Here is a 19,763-nt window from a genome sequence, read left to right on the forward strand (position 1 = left end):
CCCACAGGATCCAGCATCCTCCCAGACTGGAATCACGTGTGCCTGACAGGCCCATGAAGGGGGTTGTGGCAGCCCCAGGAAGCCTGCAGGGCTCCTCTGCTCCTGAGCTGTACTACCCATGTATAAAGAGCATCCTTACATTTTCCTTAGAAATGTGGGCAAAAAAATGCACAATGTACATGGCAAAATACGGTCAGTTGTTAGTAGCCAACTACGGCAATACTCGGCTATTATGAATAGTACTTACAGTAAACACAAGAGTGTAGCTATTTCTTTGACAGAATTATTTTATTTCCTTTGGATATTTAGCCTGTAATGGGATTGGTAGATCATACAGTAGTTCCATTTTTAATTTTTTTAGGAATGTGCATACTGCTTTTATTATGGTTATACTAATTTAGTTCTCAATAACAGTATGTAAGCGTTCCCCTTTCTTCACAGTCATGCCAGCATTTGTTATTCTTTATCTTTTTCATGATAGCCATTCTAATTGGAGTGAAGGGATATTTCATTGTGGTTCTTGTTTGCATTTGCCTGATGATTGATGTTGAACATTTTTTCATGTATCTTTTTGCCCATTTTGTATGTTTTCTTTTCTCTTTTGTAACTTTTTGACACTTGTTTTATGTTCTAACATATGGTGTGTCATGGAGAATGTCCCATGTGCACTGGAGAAAAAGTATATATTCTGTTGTTAGGTTAAGTGTTCTCTATTTTTTTGATCCATTTGGTTAATGGTGTTGTTAAAGTCTTCTGTTTTCTTATTAATCCCCTGATGGCTCTATCCACTGAAAGTAGGGTATTGAAGTTGTCATTGTAGTGCAATAGATTTTTCTCAATTCTGTCAGTGTTTTACTTCCTGTGTTTTGGTGGTCTGATGTTTGGTGCATGTATGTTTATATTAATATGTAATACCTTCTTAGTGAACTGTCTTTTATCATTGTATAATGCCATCCTTTGTTTCATTGTAACAGGTTTTGACTTAAAGTCTGTATGTCTAATATTAGTACAGGTTGAATATCCCCTACCTAAATACTTAGGATCAGAAGTGTTTTGGATTTTTTTTCAGATTTTGGAATATTTGCAAATAAATGAGATGTTATGGAGATGGGATCCATGTCTAAAAATGAAATTCATTTATGTTTCTATATACCATATGCACATAGCCTCAAGGTAATTTTATAGGATATTTTACATAATTTTGTGCATGAAACAAAGTTTGTGTACATTGAACCATAGAAAAGCAGCAGTATCACTCTCTCAGTCACTTATGTGAATAATCTGTAGTTACTTGGCATCATTATTCCTGACTCTTAATTTATATGCTGCCAATAGCAGCATTTTCTTACACTATTCACACATACTTAATAGTAAGAAATAAAATATACCAACAATACAGTAAAGTAATGCGTTAAGTGTAAGGCAGCAGGACAGTGGCATCTCTAGCATACCTTATATCAGCTTATAAGCAACAGCAACAACAAACACAGCAGGCTTTTAATTTCTACCTACAGTGTTGAGTTTTGAATAAAAGGCTACTGTATACTGTACTGTATTTTTTAGGTGAGAAGAAACATCAGAAGCATTGAGGGACCAGGAATTGGTTCCTGTAGGGGTGAGGAGGCATTCTGCTGGATGGGTTTTCACTCTGCTTCTTTAGAGCCATCTGCCTTACTAACAAAGCGGTTTTGGTCTCAAAAGTCTCTTTGATTTTATAACCTGACATGATTTCTTGTTCTGAATGTTTGCTGCTCTGGGTCCTTCAGTAAGTCCACGGACACATTTTCACCTTGTGTTCTGTAGATACTTCTGCACTGTTAACAATGTCATCTTTATCTTTTTCTTTTTTTTTCTTGGTTGCTATAGATCCTTAATTGGTTTCTAGAGTTCCCCACAGAGTTATTTTGGTCAGTCTGTTTACTTGATGTTTCTTTGGGGAAATGAGGGCCTATAAGCTGCCTGGATTGCCATCTCTCTGACATCATTCCCTCCTCTTTTTAATTTCAAAGGGTAACTTCAGTGAATACAAAATTCTATATTGGTTATTATTTTCATTCCACACTTTACATATTTTCCTCATTTTGCTTTCATGGTTTATAAAGAGGTGTGATATAATTCTTCTACTTGTAGTTGTGTAGGTATGGTTTTTTTCTCTCCCTGCTTTCTCTTGAAATTGTCTTTGATTTTTTTGCAGTTTGATCATGATAATGCCTACCTGTAGGTTTTTTGGTATATATCCTACTTGGTGATTTCTGAGCTTCCTGAGTCTATGGTATTTTTATTACTAATTTTGGATTTTTTTTTTCTACTTTCTCTCTTTCCTTTTTCCTTTAGTACTCCTCATCACCTGTGTGTTACAGCTTTTATAATTGCCCTACAGTTCTTGGATATTAATGTTCTATTATTTTTCTCATTTTCTATTTTGCATTTGAATTAGGGAAGTTTATGTTACATATCTTGGAGCTAATTAACTTTGGATTTTTAACAATTTTTCCCCTGAGCCGTTCTTTACAGGTATATTTAAATATAATTCACTTTTTATATATTGATCTCATGTCATGCCTCCCTTGTTCGATTCACATTGTTCATACAATTCTGATTAAAATGTGTGTATACATTAAAGGAAAAAAATGTGTGTATACGTTAACATGGAGCTACAACTTGAAATAAGTGAAGTTTTGGTCAAACATTACCATTGTAGACAGGGTAGAAAAGTAAGCTAAAAAAAATCATAGATTCTATTTTCTGTTATGTGCATTATTTATGATTATTTTTCATTAGTATGGTTAGGAGTGAAGTATACTTCACTTCTTAAAATGAAAAATATTTGATTATTTCAATTTTTTTTTTTTAATAATTTTTTTAGGAGCTGTGGTCCTCAAGAATCTTCAAATTAAAGAAAATGCCCTGGTAGGTTTTAACTATGGTGAATTTGTAATGTTGTTGCATTTAATTATGTATACTTCTTCCTGATTCATTTTGCCTCCTTAAATTGGGAGTTGTAGGAGTACTTTATATATTTTGCATATTGATGATTTGCAGGTATTTCCCCCCATTCTTGTGGGTTGCCGTATCTCATAGTATCCTTTGATGCACAGAAGTTTTAAATTTGATAAAGACCATTTCAACTGTTGTTTTCATTGCCTGCGCTTTTGTTGTCATATCCAAGCAGCATTGCCAAATCTAATGTCAAGAAGATTTTCCCTTGCATTTTCCTCTAAGGATTTTATAATTTTAGGGTTTTACAATTTTAGCTTTTCTGTTTAGGTCTTTGATCCATTATGAATTAATGTTTGTATATGGTACAAAATAACGGTCCAGCTTCATGTTTTTGCAAGTGAATATCTAGTTTTCCTAGTGCTATTTATTGAAAAGGGTGTCTTTTTACCCATCAAATATGGTCATAGACTAATTATAAAAAAAGAAACATCCTGAATTTGTGGATTTGAGGATAATATTGCAGTTGCATATATATATATATATATATATGTTTAAGCATCGAGGGCAAAGAGAATGTGAAAATTAATTAAAAAGTCCTTCAAATAATTTTTTGAAGAAAAGTGTAGTTAACTGTTGTTGAACTCTGTATGTATTAATATTTTGCATATGTATATATTTCTATAAATTTTTTTTGTAGAGTCAACTGGATGTACCATTTAAAGTTAAAGTTGGCCATATAGGTAAGCCATATTTATTATTGAAATATCCTCCTTGCTGATCTGCAATAGAATAATATGGCTAATATCTCTATAATGTGATCTTTTTAATGTTTCTGGTCATTTATTGAAAATAATCATGTTTTTGTCTAGGTGGAGCTTAGTTGTGTAACATAAAAATATTGTGAAATCCATATATTCCTTTTTCACTTTTGTTTTTGGAGACAGGGTCTTGCTCTGTTGCCCAGACTAGAGTGCAATGGTGAGGTCATAGTTCTCTGCAGTGTTGAACTTTGGGGCTGAAGTGATCATCCGCCTCAGCTTCCCAAGTTGTTTGGATTATAGGCACATGCCAACATGCTCAGCTAATTTTTTTATTTTAATTTTGTAGAGACAGGGGTAGGAGGTCTTCTGTGTTGCCCAGGCTGGTCTCAAACTGTTGACCTCAAGTGATTCTCCTGCCTTGGCCCCCCCAATGTGTTGGGAGGGGGGTTAGCTACTGTGCCTGGCCTTAGGTGTTAAAATTGAATTAGTGACCTAACTGGGTTTTGTAGTCTTCTGACTAGTTACCATTGCTGTGTTCTGATTGATACTGGGTATGTGGTATAAAGAATAGGGTCTGGATCATCCACACATTGTGGATAGGGGCCAATCTGAAAACTCATTTCTGCTCTATAAGTTTTTCTAGGTTTCCAGAAAATATTGTGCTATTTCTTATTCTGCATTATTTTACCACTGTTTATAGTTTATATTTTAACTATATGGGTTGAGTAGAACTGGCAGAATATGAAGTTTTAAACATGCTTAATAAAAACTTCCCTTGTTTCTTAAATTATGTTGTAGTTTTATTGGTTTAAAGATCATGAAGATGGTCTGTCTAATTAGGGAGGAATATAGATATGTTTGTGCTACAGATCATTATAATAGAAACTTGTAAATATTTAGAATATAATCTACTTAGGTTTCCAATGATACTGACATAAATACAGTCATTTCAATCATCACAACAGAGCTTTATTATTTTTGATTATAGTTTTCAAAAAAGTCACTGAGCTCTTAAGGACAAAAGCTACTTTATTTCTCTTCTGATGCCTTACAGAAAATAGAATGATAGTAAATGCAGGTTAAATGAATAATGTTTTTTTGTCCTGTTTTATTTTTTTCCTTCAAAATATTGTAGGTAATCTTAAACTTATAATTCCATGGAAAAACCTTTATACTCAACCAGTTGAAGCTGTATTGGAAGAAATTTATTTACTCATAGTGCCTTCTTCTAGTAAGTCAAATTTTGAAAACTATTATTTTTTAGACAGAGTCTTCTCTTGCTGGGGCTAGAATGTAGTGGCATCATCATAGTTTCACTGCAACCTCAGATTCCTGGCTTAATGGCTGGAGCCTCCCTAGTAGCTCGTCTACAGGTGTGTGCCACCATATCTGGTGAAAGAGAAATCTTTGTTCAAAATGCTTTTGGAGAATCTCTTGAGCTACTATAATATTTAAATTTGGTATTATTCAAATTAAATTGGTTTTTAACTTTAGATTTTTGCAGACTTTGAATTAGTGGTTGTTTTAAAGAATTATTTGGGGGGGGTAAGATGAGTATATTTAAGGTAATTAAGATTATTCTTTTTTATGCTTCCTATAGGAATAAAATATGATTCTTTAAAAGAAGAAAAACAACTCATGGAAGCAAAGCAACAGGAACTAAAAAGGATAGAAGAAGCAAAACAAAAAGTAGTTGATCAAGGTAAAGAAGACAGTACATGTCAGTGGTTAGTAGAAAAGACGTTAGTATTTATCATAATAGAATGCTGTTTTTCTTTGGAGGTATTGTGATTATTTAACATATGTGAGAGAATCTTACTACATAGAGAATTTTAATGTCATTTTTGTGCTTTATCATGGGTACAGAAATTTTGTAGAAATTTAAGGCAAATAATAAATCTAGCTTATGTGGGTGAGTTTTAACCATAGTAATTAATTTTATCAAACATATATTTTTTACTTTTCTAGCCTTTGCTTTTTTATTCTTATATCATTAGTTCTTTATTCTTTTGGAGATACCTTGTTTCTTTATATGCAGTACATATTTTATTTTTGCCTTAATCTGTTTATTTGCCCTCTTTTCATCTTTCTCTCTTCAACTTAGACCACATGATCCATTACTACAGTCCCCTATTCTACAGCAGAAGAGCTGTCCTGCAGAAATCTTAATTCTTTTTCTCCTGTCTTCTGGTCATCATCACCAGCTACTTTTCACATACTTTGTCTATCATCTCTTCCCCTCCTGGGTCTTTCTCCTCAGCATGTAAATACAATGTAGCCTCTTCTTACCTTGAACCATAAAGTCTTCTTCCTCTTCCTAACCTAGTCATTTGTTTATCTTCTCCTCCTTCCTTTGTTTAATAGCCAAACGTGTTAAAAATGTGTGTGCACTGACTTTGCTATTCCTCCAGTGTATTGATATTTTTAAATAAAAAAATAAACTTCAATAATAAATGTTTTACCTGTTGATAAAAAGTAATGGAGATTTACCATGTACTCCATGGCAATACCTTTTGTAATTCTGTTTTCTTCTCCGTCACAGTTCTTTCATATCTTGTATAGTCATTCACCCCTACCCCTAACCCTCCCTACGTCTCCTAGGCTTTTTCATTTTTAAAGTTATTTTTACTTTTTCAAGGTAATACATAGACATAGCTTTAAAAGTTCAGTAGTGCTATAGAACACATAATTTCATTTATTTTTTATTTATTATTAAATCATAGCTGTGTACATTAATGCGATCATGGGGCACCATACACTGGTTTTATAGACCACTTGACATATTTTCATCACACTGGTTAACATAGCCTTCCTGGCATTTTCTTAGTTATTGGGTTAAGACATTTATATTCTACATTTACTAAGTATGTACCCTTGTAAGATGCACCACAGGCGTAATCCCACCAATCACCCTCTCTCCCCTCCCTCTCCCCCTTTCCCATATTCTTAGGTTATAACTGGGTTATAGCTTTCATATGAAAGCGATAAATTAGTTTCATAGTAGGGCTGAGTACATTGGATACTTTTTCTTCCATTCTTGAGATACTTTACTAGGAAGAATTTGTTCCAGCTCAATCCATGTAAACATGAAAGAGGTAAAGTCTTCATCTTTCTTTAAGGCTGCATAATATTCCATAGTGTACATAATACCACAATTTATTAATCCATTCGTGGATCGATGGGCACTTGGGCTTTTTCCATGACTTAGCAATTATGAATTGGGCTGCAATAAACATTCTGGTACAAATATCTTTGTTATAATGTGATTTTTGGTCTTCTGGGTATATATCTAGTAGAGGAATTATGGGATTGAATGGCAGATGTATTTTTAGATCTCTAAGTGTTCTCCAAACATCTTTCCAAAAGGAATGTATTAATTTGCATGCCCACCAGCAGTGTAGAAGTGTTGTTCCCTTTTCTCCACATCCACGCCAATATCTCTGGTCTTGGGATTTTGTGATATGGGCTAATCTTACTGGAGTTAGATGATATCCCAAAGTAGTTTTGACTTGCATTTCTCTGATGATTAAGGATGATGAGCTTTTGTTCCTGTGTTTGTAGATTGTGCGTCTGTCTTCTTTAGAGGAGTTTCTCTTCAAGTCCTTTGCCCACCCTGAGATGGGATAACGTGTTCTTTTCTTGCTTATACGTTTGAGTTCTCTGTGGATTTTGGTTATTAGACATTTATTGGAGGTATAACCTGCAAATATTTTCTCCCATTCTGAGGGCTGTCTGCTTGCTTTACTTACTATGTTCTTGGCTGTGCAGAAGCTTTTTAGTTTGATCAGGTCCCAGTAGTGTATTTTTCATAATGCTTCAATTGCCTGGGGGGGAGTCCTCATAAAATATTCACCCAGGCCGATTCCTTCAAGAGTTTTCCCTGCACTTTCTTCAAGTATTTTTATAGTTTCATGTCTTAAGTTTAAATTTTTTATCCAGTGAGAGTCTATCTTAGTTAATGATGAAAGGTGTGGGTGCAGTTTCAGTCTTCTACAGGTTGCCAGCCAGTTTCCCCAGCACCATTTGTTAAATAGGAAATCTTTTCCCCACTGAATGTTTTTAATTGGCTTGTCAAAGATCAAATAACAGTAAGTAGCTGGATTCATCTCTTGGTTCTCTATTCTGTTCCAGACATCTACTTCTCTGTTTTTGTGCCAATACCATGCTATTTTGATCACTATCAATTTATAGTACAGTCTCAGGTCTGGTAGCGTGATTCTTCCTGCTGTGTTTTATTGCTAAGTAATGTTTTGGCTATTCTAGATTTTTTCTGATTCCATATAAAATGAAGTATTATTTTTTCAAGATCTTTAAAATATGATAATGGAGCTTTAATAGGAATTGCATTAAAATTATATATTGCTTTGGGTAGTATAGACATTTTAACAATGTTGATTCTTCCCAGCTGTGAGCATGGTATGTATTTCCATTGGTTAACATCTTCAGCTATTTCTTTTCTTAAAGTTTCATAGTTCTCTTTGTAGAGATCTTTCACGTCCTTTGTTAGGTATATTCCCAAATATTTCATCTTCTTTGGTACTACTGTGAAAGGAATAGAGTCCTTGACTGTTTTTTCGGCTTGGTTATTGCTGGTATATATAAAGGCTACAGATTTATGGGTGTTGATTTTGTAACCTGAGACATGGCTGTATTCCTTGATCAATTCTAAAAGTTTTGTAGTAGAATCCCTAGTGTTTTCCAGATATACAGTCATATCATCCACGAAGAGTGAAAGTTTGATCTCTTCTTACCCTATGTGGATACCCCTGATCACCTTTTCTTCCCTAATTGCGATGGCTAAAACTTCCATTACAATGTTAAATAGCAATGGAGACAATGGGCAAACTTGCCTGGTTCCTGATCTCAAGTGGAAATGACTTCAATTTAACTCCATTCAATACAATATGGGCTGTGGGTTTGCTGTAGATGGCCTCTATTAGTTTAAGAAATGTCCCTTCTATACCGATTTTCTTCAGTGTTCTGATCATGAAGGTATGCTGCATATTATCAAAAGCTTTTTCTGCATCAATTGAAAGAATCATATGGTCCTTATTTTTTAGTTTGTTTATGTGCTGAATTATATTTATAGATTTACGTATATTGAACCAACCTTGAGACCCTGGGATAAATCCCACTTGGTCATGGTGTATAATTTTTTTGATGTGTTGTTGGATTCTGTTTGTTAGGATCTTATTGAGTATTTTAGCATGAATGTTCATTAGTGATATTGGTCTATAATTTTCTTTTCTTGTTGGGTCTTTTCCCTGGTTTGGAGATCAAGGTGATGTTTGCTTCGTAGAATGTGTTGGGTAATATTCCTTCTTTTTCTGTGTTTTGGAAGAGGTTTAATAATATAGGTACTAGTTCTTCTTTAAAGGTTTGGTAGAATTCTGATGTAGGGCCATCTGGTCCTGGGCTTTTCTTTTTAGAAACATTTTGTATAGTTGATACTATTTCAGAACATTATATAGGCCTGTTCAACATTTCCACTTCATTCTGGCTAAATCTTGGTAGGTGGCGTACTTTCAGGTATTGGTGGATTTCTTTCAGATTTTCATATTTCTGATAGTAGAGTTTTTCGTAGTATTCGTTAAGAATTTTTTTAATTTCTGAGGGGTAAGTTGTTATTTCATCGTTACCATTTCTGTTTGATGGAATTAGAGATTTTACTCATTTTTTCCTGGTTAGGTTGGCCAAAGGTTTATCTATTTTATTGATCTTTTCAGAAAACCAACTTTTGGATTTATTGATCTATTGTATAATTCTTTTGTTTTCAATTTCATTTACTTCTGCTCTGATTTTGGTTATTTCTTTTCTTCTGCTGGGTTTGGGGTTGGAGTGTTCTTCCTTCTCCAGTTTCTTGAGATGTCCCATTACGTTATTAACTTCCTCTCTTTTTGTTTTCTTGAGGAAGGCTTGCAGTGCTATAAATTTCCCTCTTAGGACTGCCTTTGCAGTATCCCAGAGATTCTGGTAATCAGTGTCTTGATTGTTGTTTTGTTTCAAAAATTTGGTGATTTCCTTCTTATTCTCGTATATATCCCATCTATCCTTCAGCATAAGGTTGTTTAGCTTCCATGTTTTTGTATGGGTACCCAGGTTCCTGTTGTTATTGAGTTCAACTTTTATTCCATGATGGTCTGAGAAGATGCAAGGAATAATTTCTATTTTTTTAAAATTTGCTGAGGTTAGATTTGTGGCCTAGGATGTGGTTGATTTCGAGTATGTTCCATCGGCTGATGAGAAGAATGTGTATTCAGTTTTGTTGGGATGAAATGTTCTGTAGATGTCTGTTAATTCCAGATGTTGAATGGTTAAGTTTAAATCTAAAATTTCTTTGATTAGCTTTTTTTTGGAGGATCTATCCAGCACTGCTAAAGTGGTGTTAAAATCTCCAACTACTATGGAACTGGAGGAAATCAAGTTGCTCATGTCTGTTAGAGATTCTCTTATAAATTGAGGTGCGTTCTGGTTGGGTGCTTAAATATTAATATTTGAAATCTCATCATATTGAGTATTACCTTTAACAAATATGAAGTGTCCATCCTTATCCTTCCTTATTTTGGTTGGTTTAAAGCCTACTGCATCTGCGAATAGTATTGCAACGCCTGCTTATTTCTGCTTTCCATTTGCCTGGAGTATAGATGACCATCCCTTCACCTTGAGTCTATATTTGTCTTTAAATGTATGATGCGATTCTTGTATGCAGCAGATATCTGGCTGGAGTTTTTTTATCCAGTCAGCCAACCTGTGCCTCTTTAGAGGACAATTTAAGCCACTCACATTATTGAGAATATTGATAAGCCTTTTGAGAGTCCGGTGGACATTTTTAATCCTTTTGCGACTGTGGAAGTTGGAATTTGATCAGAATTTTCTGGGTGGCTTTACTTTTGTGGTGGGGGATTATGCTGGTCTTTATGGAGGATAGGTCTGAGAATATTCTGGAGAGGTGGTTTAGTTATGGCAAATTTCTTCAACATGTGAATGTCATTGGAGTATTTAATTTCTCTGTCGTAAATGAAACTCAGTTTAGCTGGGTACTGGATCCTGGGTTGAAAGTTATTTTGTTTTAGGAGATTAAAAGTCAATGACCATCCTCTTCTAGCTTGAAAGGTTTCAGCAGAGAGATCTGCAGTTATTCTAATATTCTTCCCCTTGTATTTGATGGTTTTCTTTCGTCTGGCTGCTTTCAGAATTTTCTCCTTCATATTAACTTTAGTGAAGTTGATTATGATGTGTCTGGGGGATGTCTTATTTGGGTTGAGTAGTGCTGGAGTTCTGAAATTGTCAGCTATCTGAATTTCAGAATCTCTTGGCATGTCTGGAATGTTCTCCTTCATAATCTGATGGAGATGAGACTCTGTGCCTTGTGAAACTACTTTGTCACTTTCGAGGATCCCTGTAAGATGAATATTGATTTTCTTCGAATTATCCCCGTACTCTCTGAGAGAGTGATCTCTTTTTGACCTCCATTTCTCTTCCTCTTTGAGAGTTTGGGAATGTTCGAAAGCTTTGTCTTCAATGTCAGAAATCCTTTCTTCTGCTTGTTCCATTCTGTTACTGAGGCATTCTACTGTGTTTCTCAGATCTTTGAGGGCTGCAACTTCTTGTCTCAATGTGTCAAAATCTTTGGTTATTTGGTCTTTGAATTCGTTGAATTCTTGAGCTATCTTTTGGGTTACTGTTTGGAATTCTAATTCGATCTCATTTGCTATCCATATTCTGAATTCGATTTCTGACATCTCAGGTATTTGTTTGTGCATGGGATGTTGTGCTGTCTGCCCCATTGATCCTTGGGGAGTTGATCTACTCTGATTATTCATATTGCCAGAGTTTTTCTGTTGATTTCGCCTCATGATTGTTTTTCACCATTGCCTCTGGCCGTCCTCAGATTTGGGGAGGTGTCTCTCCAAGAACCCAGCGGGATCACTATTGTTGCTGGATTTTTGTAGGGAGTGACCCTGGGTAGCTCCTCTGGGGCTGCCCCAACCAGGGAGTTCTGGTTGTGGAAGCAGCTCTGGAGTGTGACACACCTGGATCCAGCAACAGGGCAAGAGGTGGTGCGCACAGTTTTGAGAGTGCCTGTTGCCCAGTGACTTTGGCACAGAGAGCCCAAGGCTTCAGCAGTCTCTGGCCAGGAGAAGGGCTCTGCACAGAGGCAGGTAGGGCCCTGGAGGGCATGCAGCTACCAGAGTCCCTGGCCAGAGGAGTGGGCCGGTGTGGAGGCAGGGAAGGTACAGGAGGGAGGACGCATGGTTGCGTGGTAGTTCCTGGTCAGGGCATGCAGAGGCCTGGCAGGTGCGGGTCGCGGGTTGGGGGGGGGTCTCTGCCCAGCTCTTATGGAGGTGCGGGCGGCGCCAAGCCCAGGAGTTTGAGGTTGCTACGAGCTGTGACACCACAGCACTCTACCCAGGGCAACGGCCTGACCCTCCAGTGTGCCAAAACCGGTCTTACTCTGCCCTGAGGGTTAAGGCTGTAAGGCAGCTCAGTCCCCCCCCCTTTAGGCTGCTCAGTCACTAGGTTACTAGCGCCCCCCTGATCCTTGCTCTGCAACCCTGAGGGCGGAACTTGCCAGGGCAGTTCTCTCACAATGGCTCCCTGCGGCCCACAGCCAAACACTATTAGCTCTGTCCAGGTCAGTGGCTCAGTGGCTCAGTCTGGGGCCCCAGACAATGCCCAAAGTTCTCCCCAAGGCAGTTCAACTGAGTGCCAAGTCTAAAAACACCAAAACAGTTCACAGCTAAGGCCTCTCCAGTTTGCTATCTCACCGCTGCTTGTACTCACGGCTGCCGGCGGGACTAGGTTGATCGAATACATGGAACCACTTGCCAGTTTTCCACTGTTTTTGTCCTCCTCTTGGAGTCCAGAAGTCTCTTGCTGACTCCCTGTCTCCTCAAAGGGATGATCATAGGCAGACCCCACCAGCCAGAGATGCCTGGAGTCTTATCTCCCCAGACTCACCGTGCCCAGTTGCAGGGAAGCTGTTACTTAGCCGCCATCTTGCTCCACCTCTCCTTTTTTTTTTTTTTTTTTGAGATAGAGTCTCACTTTGTCATACTTTGTAGAGTACTGGGGTGTCATAGCTCACAACAACCTGAAACTTTTGGGATTAAGTGATTCTCCTGCCTCGACCTCCCAAGTAGCTGGGACTGCAGTCCCCTGCTACAAAGCCTGGCTATTTTTTAGATTTGGGGGTCTCTCTCTTGCTCAGGCTGGTCTCGAACTCCTGACCTAAGGCCATCCACCTTCCTCAGCCCCCCAGAGTGCTAGGATTACAGGCATGAGCCACTGTGCCTGGCCTAGGGTTCTATTTTTTTTAAACTCTCCTTGTGTTCAATTGTCATCTTCATCTATGGGCATTTGGGATTGAGTTTCTTCCTCTCTTCTGTATTCTAAGGTCATCTGCTTTCCAGCTTCTAGATTTTTGTTGCTTTTTCATTTATTCTTTCTTCTGTCATCTTTCTTTTGACTTGGGGGTTTATTCTTCCCCCCCCTTTATATTTGATTTAATGAGGTTTTACTGAAGAATAGAGAAATGCATGTAATTTGCCATGTTAAATGAAAAGTTCCTCCTATTTATATGTAGGTCTACAATATAAATGTCTAATCATACTTAAAATTCATAGGTGAAGATATATCAGAGATCTCATGATCTGAATCCTGCCTACCTCTGCATGCTGATAACTGGCCTCATCATAAATCCTTTATTCTTTCCTCTAGCCATACAGAACTATTTGTGGTTTACCAAATATGACAAATTTTCTACACTTTATGTTTTCAGTATATGTTTGAAAGTTATCAGCACTAGGATGATAGTTTAGGCTGTAAGGTCTGGTTGAGCTTCCCTTCAGCAGTAAAATAGAGTGAGAAAAGAAATAACCTAGGACTGAGCCATAAGGAAATCAAATACTTTGTGATTGTATGGAGGAAAACAGACAAAGGATCAAAAGGAAAGGTAGGAGGAAATTTGCAGTTTATGGTTACATGGAAAAAGGGCTGTTTTAAGAAGCAAATAATGTATCAGATGATGCTGAGATGTTGGCTAAGAGGAAGATGAAGAAATCATTTATTCATGATATGTGGGTCTTTGGCCACCTTAGGAATAGCTGTATTGACTGAGTGAGGATGGCAGAGGAATTACCTTCCTCTGGCTTCTTTTTCTTCCAAAACTGGGGGCAAAGTCATCTGCTGAGCGTGAAGATAGCAGGGAGAGAGTTGTTGGAACTTTGAGGAGAATCAAAACAAAATTTAAAATGATGGTTCCAGAGAGTATGAGCATGCTGACCAGAGAAATGTAGAAGGTTGCTGGCGTTGAAATTGTGAATGACTAGTTTATTATAATTCCAATCTGTCTGGTTGTGGTTTTTTTTCCCCTTTAGTACTGGCAAGACTAGACTTAATTATCTCACCTGGCAAGACATAGGCATAGGCATGTTTTTATATTCATAGTTGGTTTTATTCAGCGTTGGGGCTTTATTGTCAAAGGAAAATGAGAAAAAAGAAGAGAGGAGTTCCAGGTGTTGGTGAAATGATGTATCATGCAATCTGGAGCATAAGGAAGTCAGGAGGAAGCTAGTGTGTAGTGAAAGAAAGATTTAGCATTTAATGTAATCACAATGAATTTAAAAGAGCAAGGGATTTATTAGATAGTCATGGGATTAAAGATAGAATATGATCCTCTGTCTTCAAAGAGCTTGACTGATACTGTTGTTTGACTTAATTCTCTAGTCCTTTTATGTTTAAATGTATTCTCTTAACTCTGGTGTCTTCATCAGATTTCCTTTTCCTAAGGCCCTCTGGGCTACGTGCTTTACAGAGTATGAATACTATCTACATGTATAGGACTAGAAATATGAAAGAAGGAACAGGACTAGAAATATGTGAGGATGTATAGCTTTTATTGGCATTTTTAAAGGGGGCAAAGGGATAGTAATTAGTGGTTATCAAAGTTGTATTTCAAAAAACTAGGAATCTCAATTCTTTATTATTTCCATTTCCTTGGAAGGCATTGGAACTAGAGATAGTAAATACTGTTTTCTGAAAATGAGAGAGATGATGAATTTCTTTCATCCTTTGAAAGAGGAGAGGAAGAGGATCTTATAATTTACTATTTTGCATTTACCAGGGGGAGGAACATATTCAACTATTTTATACCTGTAAGCACAGACAACTTATGAATGGTATCACTAATTTTAAGGGAGAATCTGCTTTATTGGATTTTCTAATTTCAACCTATTATAACCGCTACCTAATAATCTGCATTGTTTTTCGTATCTATTTGTACTGAAGCATATAGTTAAAAGATAAACTATAAAATTTAATGTTAGTAACTTCTACATATGGTTGGCTTATTTAAGACTCCTGGCACAAGAAACTGGCTTTTGAAAAATTGTGTTTATGGGAGGGAGAGTAGCCAGCAGGGAAGTTGTGGGTGCGGTGGTGTGTTGTGGCGTGGAAGGTGTGTACGGGTGGGCGAGTGGGGACATGAATGTGTGAGTGTGAGTGTGTGTGCCTCCCTACACATCTCCCCCTTTAAAAAAAAAGAAAAATTGTGTTTGCCTTTGAAAGACTTGGAAAGCAGGCTACTAGTGTTACATTCACAGATGTATATATGTATATAGATGTATATTTTTTTCTTTAGCAAGGAAACATAAGTATGTTATCTCAATGTGTGGATGTTTTTAGAGTATATTTTTTATTCAAGTTAAATAAAGGAATATTTGCATTTGTAGACCAACCTCAGGAGGAGAAGCAGGACACTTTTGCAGAAAAATTAGTTACTCAGATCATAAAAAATCTTCAAGTGAAAATTTCCAGCATCCATATTCGGTATGAAGATGATGTAAGTATTTTAATAGGTGACTGTTTTTATAATCATAATGTAAGTTATTTTATGGTTTATTGACACTTACTCTGTAGTGGCCAACCTATTAAATGCTGGGAGATGGAGAGATACAGAGCTGAAGATAACATCTTTCTTTTCTATAATTATAGGTGAATTTGTGGTAAGGGGAGTCCTTGATTTTACTCTTTCCTAAAATGGGAAGTTTCCTGATCATGAAGGAAAAAGCCTTGGGAGTTATAAATTTAATAGTTCTGCTTACCCCCTGGACCAGTGGTTCTCAACCTTTCCAATGCCGCGGCCCTTTAATACAGTTCCTGTGGGTCGTGACCCACAGGTTGACAACCGCTGCCCTGGACAGACCACTGGTTTAGGAATCAGTAGATTACACTAAACTGCTTGATTTTAAATGGGTCATTTGTTCTCTCAATGTATTATGTAATACATAATTGCTTGCTTTATAATCCAGTGTGTGTCCATATTTTTTTAAACGAAACTTATTTTGTAAACTGAAAAACATGCTGATATAGTATTATACAACGTGGATACATCAGTCATGTTCTGATTTATTTTAGGGAAAATAGTAATTTTTTTGAATGTTTGAAATAGGATACTTTTTCTATAAAGTGAATTTTGTTTAACTAAAATTCCAAGTAAAATTTACTTTCTTTTCTCTTTAGATTACTAATCGAGACAAACCACTGTCATTTGGCATTTCCCTTCAAAATCTCAGTATGCAGGTACTTAGATGTTAAAAAAAAAATCTTGGGTGGCTCCTGTGGCTCAAAGGGGTAGGGCGCCAGTCCCATATGCCAGAGGTGGCAGGTTCAAACCCGGCCCCGGCCAAACACTGCAAAAAAAAAAAAATCTTAACCATATTTAATTGTGTAGTATAGTCAAACTACTAATTACTATTTGCATATACCAGTATCAGAAATAGGTCTCTATATAGAATTGGTATAGAAAGGGTGTAGATTGGATTGGAATTGAGGATAGATAATGTTCACATTTCAAAAAATTGTTGACAATCAAATTCAGTTTAAAATACAGGGCTTATTATTGGTAATTATGTTAAATGCTTTTGCTTAAAAAATTCATTTCTAAATTTTTAATGAGTAAGTACAAAATAAAAGTAACAAATGTTCATATCAAAACTTTGATAAGTCTTGAAAAACATAAATCATTTGTTTCCTTACCGTCATTATGAATATTGTGGTATAATTTCTTTGTTTAATTTTTGATGAGGGATTTAGAAAATAGAGGAGCACAGAGAGATTTATGAAACATTGCTTGCCTTCAGAGTGAATGGATGCTTACATTTTTCATTTGCTTATAGTTTTAAATATTTTTATAGGAGTAAGCCATTATGAATAAAGTTTAAATCCCTTTTGTTCTCTGTTCTTACCTTTCCATCCTCCCCAGAGATTATTATCCTAAATTTTGAAACTTTTATATAATATTACCATTAAAAAATATATAATACTATTAAAAATGTAGCTTTTAAAAGGTTTACATAAACATTTTAGGTGTTTCTTTTATAAGTTCCTTTTTCACTTTACAGTCTTTTTTTTTTTTTTTTGACACAGAGTCTCACTATGTCACCCTTGGTAGACTGCTGTGGTGTCACAACTCACAGCAACCTCAAACTCTTGGGGTTTAAGTGATTCTCTTGCCCCAGCCTCCCAAATAGGTACAGGCGCCTGCCACAATGCCTGGCTATTTTTTTGTTGTAGTTGTTATTGTTGTTTGGCAGGCCCGGTCTGGGTTTGAACCTGCCAGCTCAGGTGTATGTGGCTGGCACCCTAGCCGCTGAGCTACAGGCGCCAAGCCCATTTTACAGTCTTTTTGACATTTATCCATGTTGCCATCTATAATTTCATCATTCAGTTTAACTGTTGTGTAGTATTTTATTACATACTTTTATTTGTTGTATCTGTTAGATTTTGGGTATGATTTCCTTTTAAAACCTGGCTCCACTGCAAGCAAAAAGAAAAATTAAAGAGAATAGCCAAGGGAAAAGTTATTTAGTAAAGAAGGGTGGAGTAAACTGTCAAATGTTACTCTTAGGTTGAAAAATAAGGGCAGAGAATTAGCCCTTGGATTTGGCAGTGTGAAGATCCTTGGTAACCATGTCAATAGTGGTTTTAATCATCACTTTTGGAGGTTCTTGGAAACCCAGACCTACATAAACCTAGCCAGGCGTAGTGGTGGGCACCTGTAGTCTCAGCTACTCGGGAAGCTGAGGCAAGAGGATGGATCAAGCCCTAGAGTTTGAGGTTGCTGTGAGCTGTGATGCCACAGCACTCTATCCAGGTCAACAGAGTGAGACTCTGTCTCAAAAAAAAAAAAAAAAAAGTCTAGGGCTGGGAATTGAGTAATCTATATTTTAAAAAGCCCTCCAGATGATCCTAATGTATACCTAAGTTTGAGAACCACTATTCTAATTAATCTTTTCAGTTCTCTATATAAAAATGGAAAAACATCTTTCTAAAATAAAGATCAGATAACTATTCTCATGGTTTTTCACTGCTGTTAGAATAAAGTCTGTAGTTTTGTCTTTAAATAGCATATGAACTTTTTTTGTAATGTAACTCCAGGTAGCAGTTCACCTCTTTTCTGTGTTTTGTATTATATTCTGTGGCCACACTGAACGGCTCTAGTTCCCTGACCATGACATGTATTTGGATACCTTCGGACTCCTCCTGCTCTGAATTATATTCCCTGTCAACCTTAGAATCAATAATTTTAATCTATATGTTAAATATAGGTTTATATATAACACTAATTTATCAATCTCCTGAATTTGATGCTTCTGCAATGTTCTCTCAAGTGAACTGTGTATTTAACCCCATCGTGGCACTAACTTATGTATAATTGCTTGCCTTTGTTTGGTTTTATGACCAGCAATAGGCTTCTTGAAAGCAGAAACTTTTTTTGTGGTCAGTTAATATTCTTTGACTTAATGATATATTTTCATAGGCATTTTCATGGGACATTTGTCTAGGTATGATAGTTAATGATGTATCACTCTGCCATTTCACATGTGATGAACTTATTACTGCTTTTCTTTTTGTTATTTTCAGACAACTGATCAATACTGGGTTCCATGTTTACATGATGAAACTGAGAAACTAGTTCGTAAGGTAAAATAAATAAATAATATATTTGTCAATCCCTGGACTTGATGAATGAGAATTTTAGAAAGATAAATGATAATATATAAATAAGGACTTATGTGAAATGTATTCTTTTTGCTTAATACTGTGATATGGCTTACTTAATTATTTGAGACTTTTGAAATAGTTTGTTAAAAATTCTTCAAAGGAAAAGAGACCTGTAATAAATTTTATTTTCAGTTAATCCGATTGGATAACCTTTTTGCCTATTGGAATGTGAAGTCTCAGATGTTTTATCTTAATGATTATGATGAATCATTGGTAAGTAAGTTTTTTGATCTATGTATATATTTCTGTGGGTACTATCTTTTGCATAAGGTTATTTTATTTTCTTTTATATAACACTATAGTTAGCATTTTTTTCTAGGCAAAATCCATTATCAAAATTTACAGGAATTGGTGAATATGTATGTGCCTACATACAAACAAGTACACCCACACACACTGTAATAGTTCCTGGAGCATTCTTTTATAATAGTGGTTTAATGGGATGTTGTTGCCATAGCTAAGTTCTCACAAGTTTGAGTTATTTATTTTTTTAAATTGCTTCTAAACATTTTTATTTTGTGGGTAATAGAATTTCTTTTTAGGATAAAGGTACATTGGCATAGTATAAATAAAAGCAATTTGTCTTTTAATAGGATGATTTGAGAAAAGGTATTGTCAATGGAAGTCTTGTTCCACAAGGTTATGATTTTGGTAAGTGCATTTCAAAAAGTAAAAAATGTAATTAATCATTAGAGGTTTTAAATTAACACTGTTAATACCACTAATATTTCACATTAAATTTTCTCTTCTACAGTTAAATATATTTATAATGTATATACAAAAGCAAAAAATTATCTTTTCTTTATACTTTATTGTTGTAGGTCCTTTCACTACATATCAAAACTGTATGGGAAAAAGCCCAATAAAAGAGGATGTAAATGAATTCTGATAAATTTCTAAGGATTATTAAGTAACAATTTGGCTGACATTTATAAAGACATTTTGAAATGTCAAGTATAGTTTAATAAGGCTAGTTCCTACAGCCAGTAAGGTGAT

At 35.9% G+C, this 19,763-nt stretch overlaps 1 protein-coding gene across 3 annotated transcripts in view; it reads left to right on the plus strand.

Moving 5' to 3' along the window:
• VPS13A (vacuolar protein sorting 13 homolog A) overlaps window positions 1–19,763 on the plus strand; it is a 229,239-nt gene that overhangs the window by 11,796 nt on the left and 197,680 nt on the right. For all 3 annotated transcript variants that reach the window (XM_053575672.1, XM_053575663.1, XM_053575681.1), the window contains exons 2-10: window positions 2,867–2,910; window positions 3,638–3,680; window positions 4,837–4,932; window positions 5,302–5,403; window positions 15,434–15,543; window positions 16,224–16,283; window positions 18,627–18,686; window positions 18,900–18,980; window positions 19,361–19,418. In XM_053575672.1, the coding sequence (XP_053431647.1) occupies window positions 2,867–2,910; window positions 3,638–3,680; window positions 4,837–4,932; window positions 5,302–5,403; window positions 15,434–15,543; window positions 16,224–16,283; window positions 18,627–18,686; window positions 18,900–18,980; window positions 19,361–19,418 (654 nt within the window). The remainder of the gene's footprint in view (window positions 1–2,866; window positions 2,911–3,637; window positions 3,681–4,836; window positions 4,933–5,301; window positions 5,404–15,433; window positions 15,544–16,223; window positions 16,284–18,626; window positions 18,687–18,899; window positions 18,981–19,360; window positions 19,419–19,763) is intronic.

Source organism: Nycticebus coucang, chromosome 2, assembly GCF_027406575.1.
Source record: "Nycticebus coucang isolate mNycCou1 chromosome 2, mNycCou1.pri, whole genome shotgun sequence".
Lineage (NCBI taxonomy): Eukaryota > Metazoa > Chordata > Mammalia > Primates > Lorisidae > Nycticebus > Nycticebus coucang.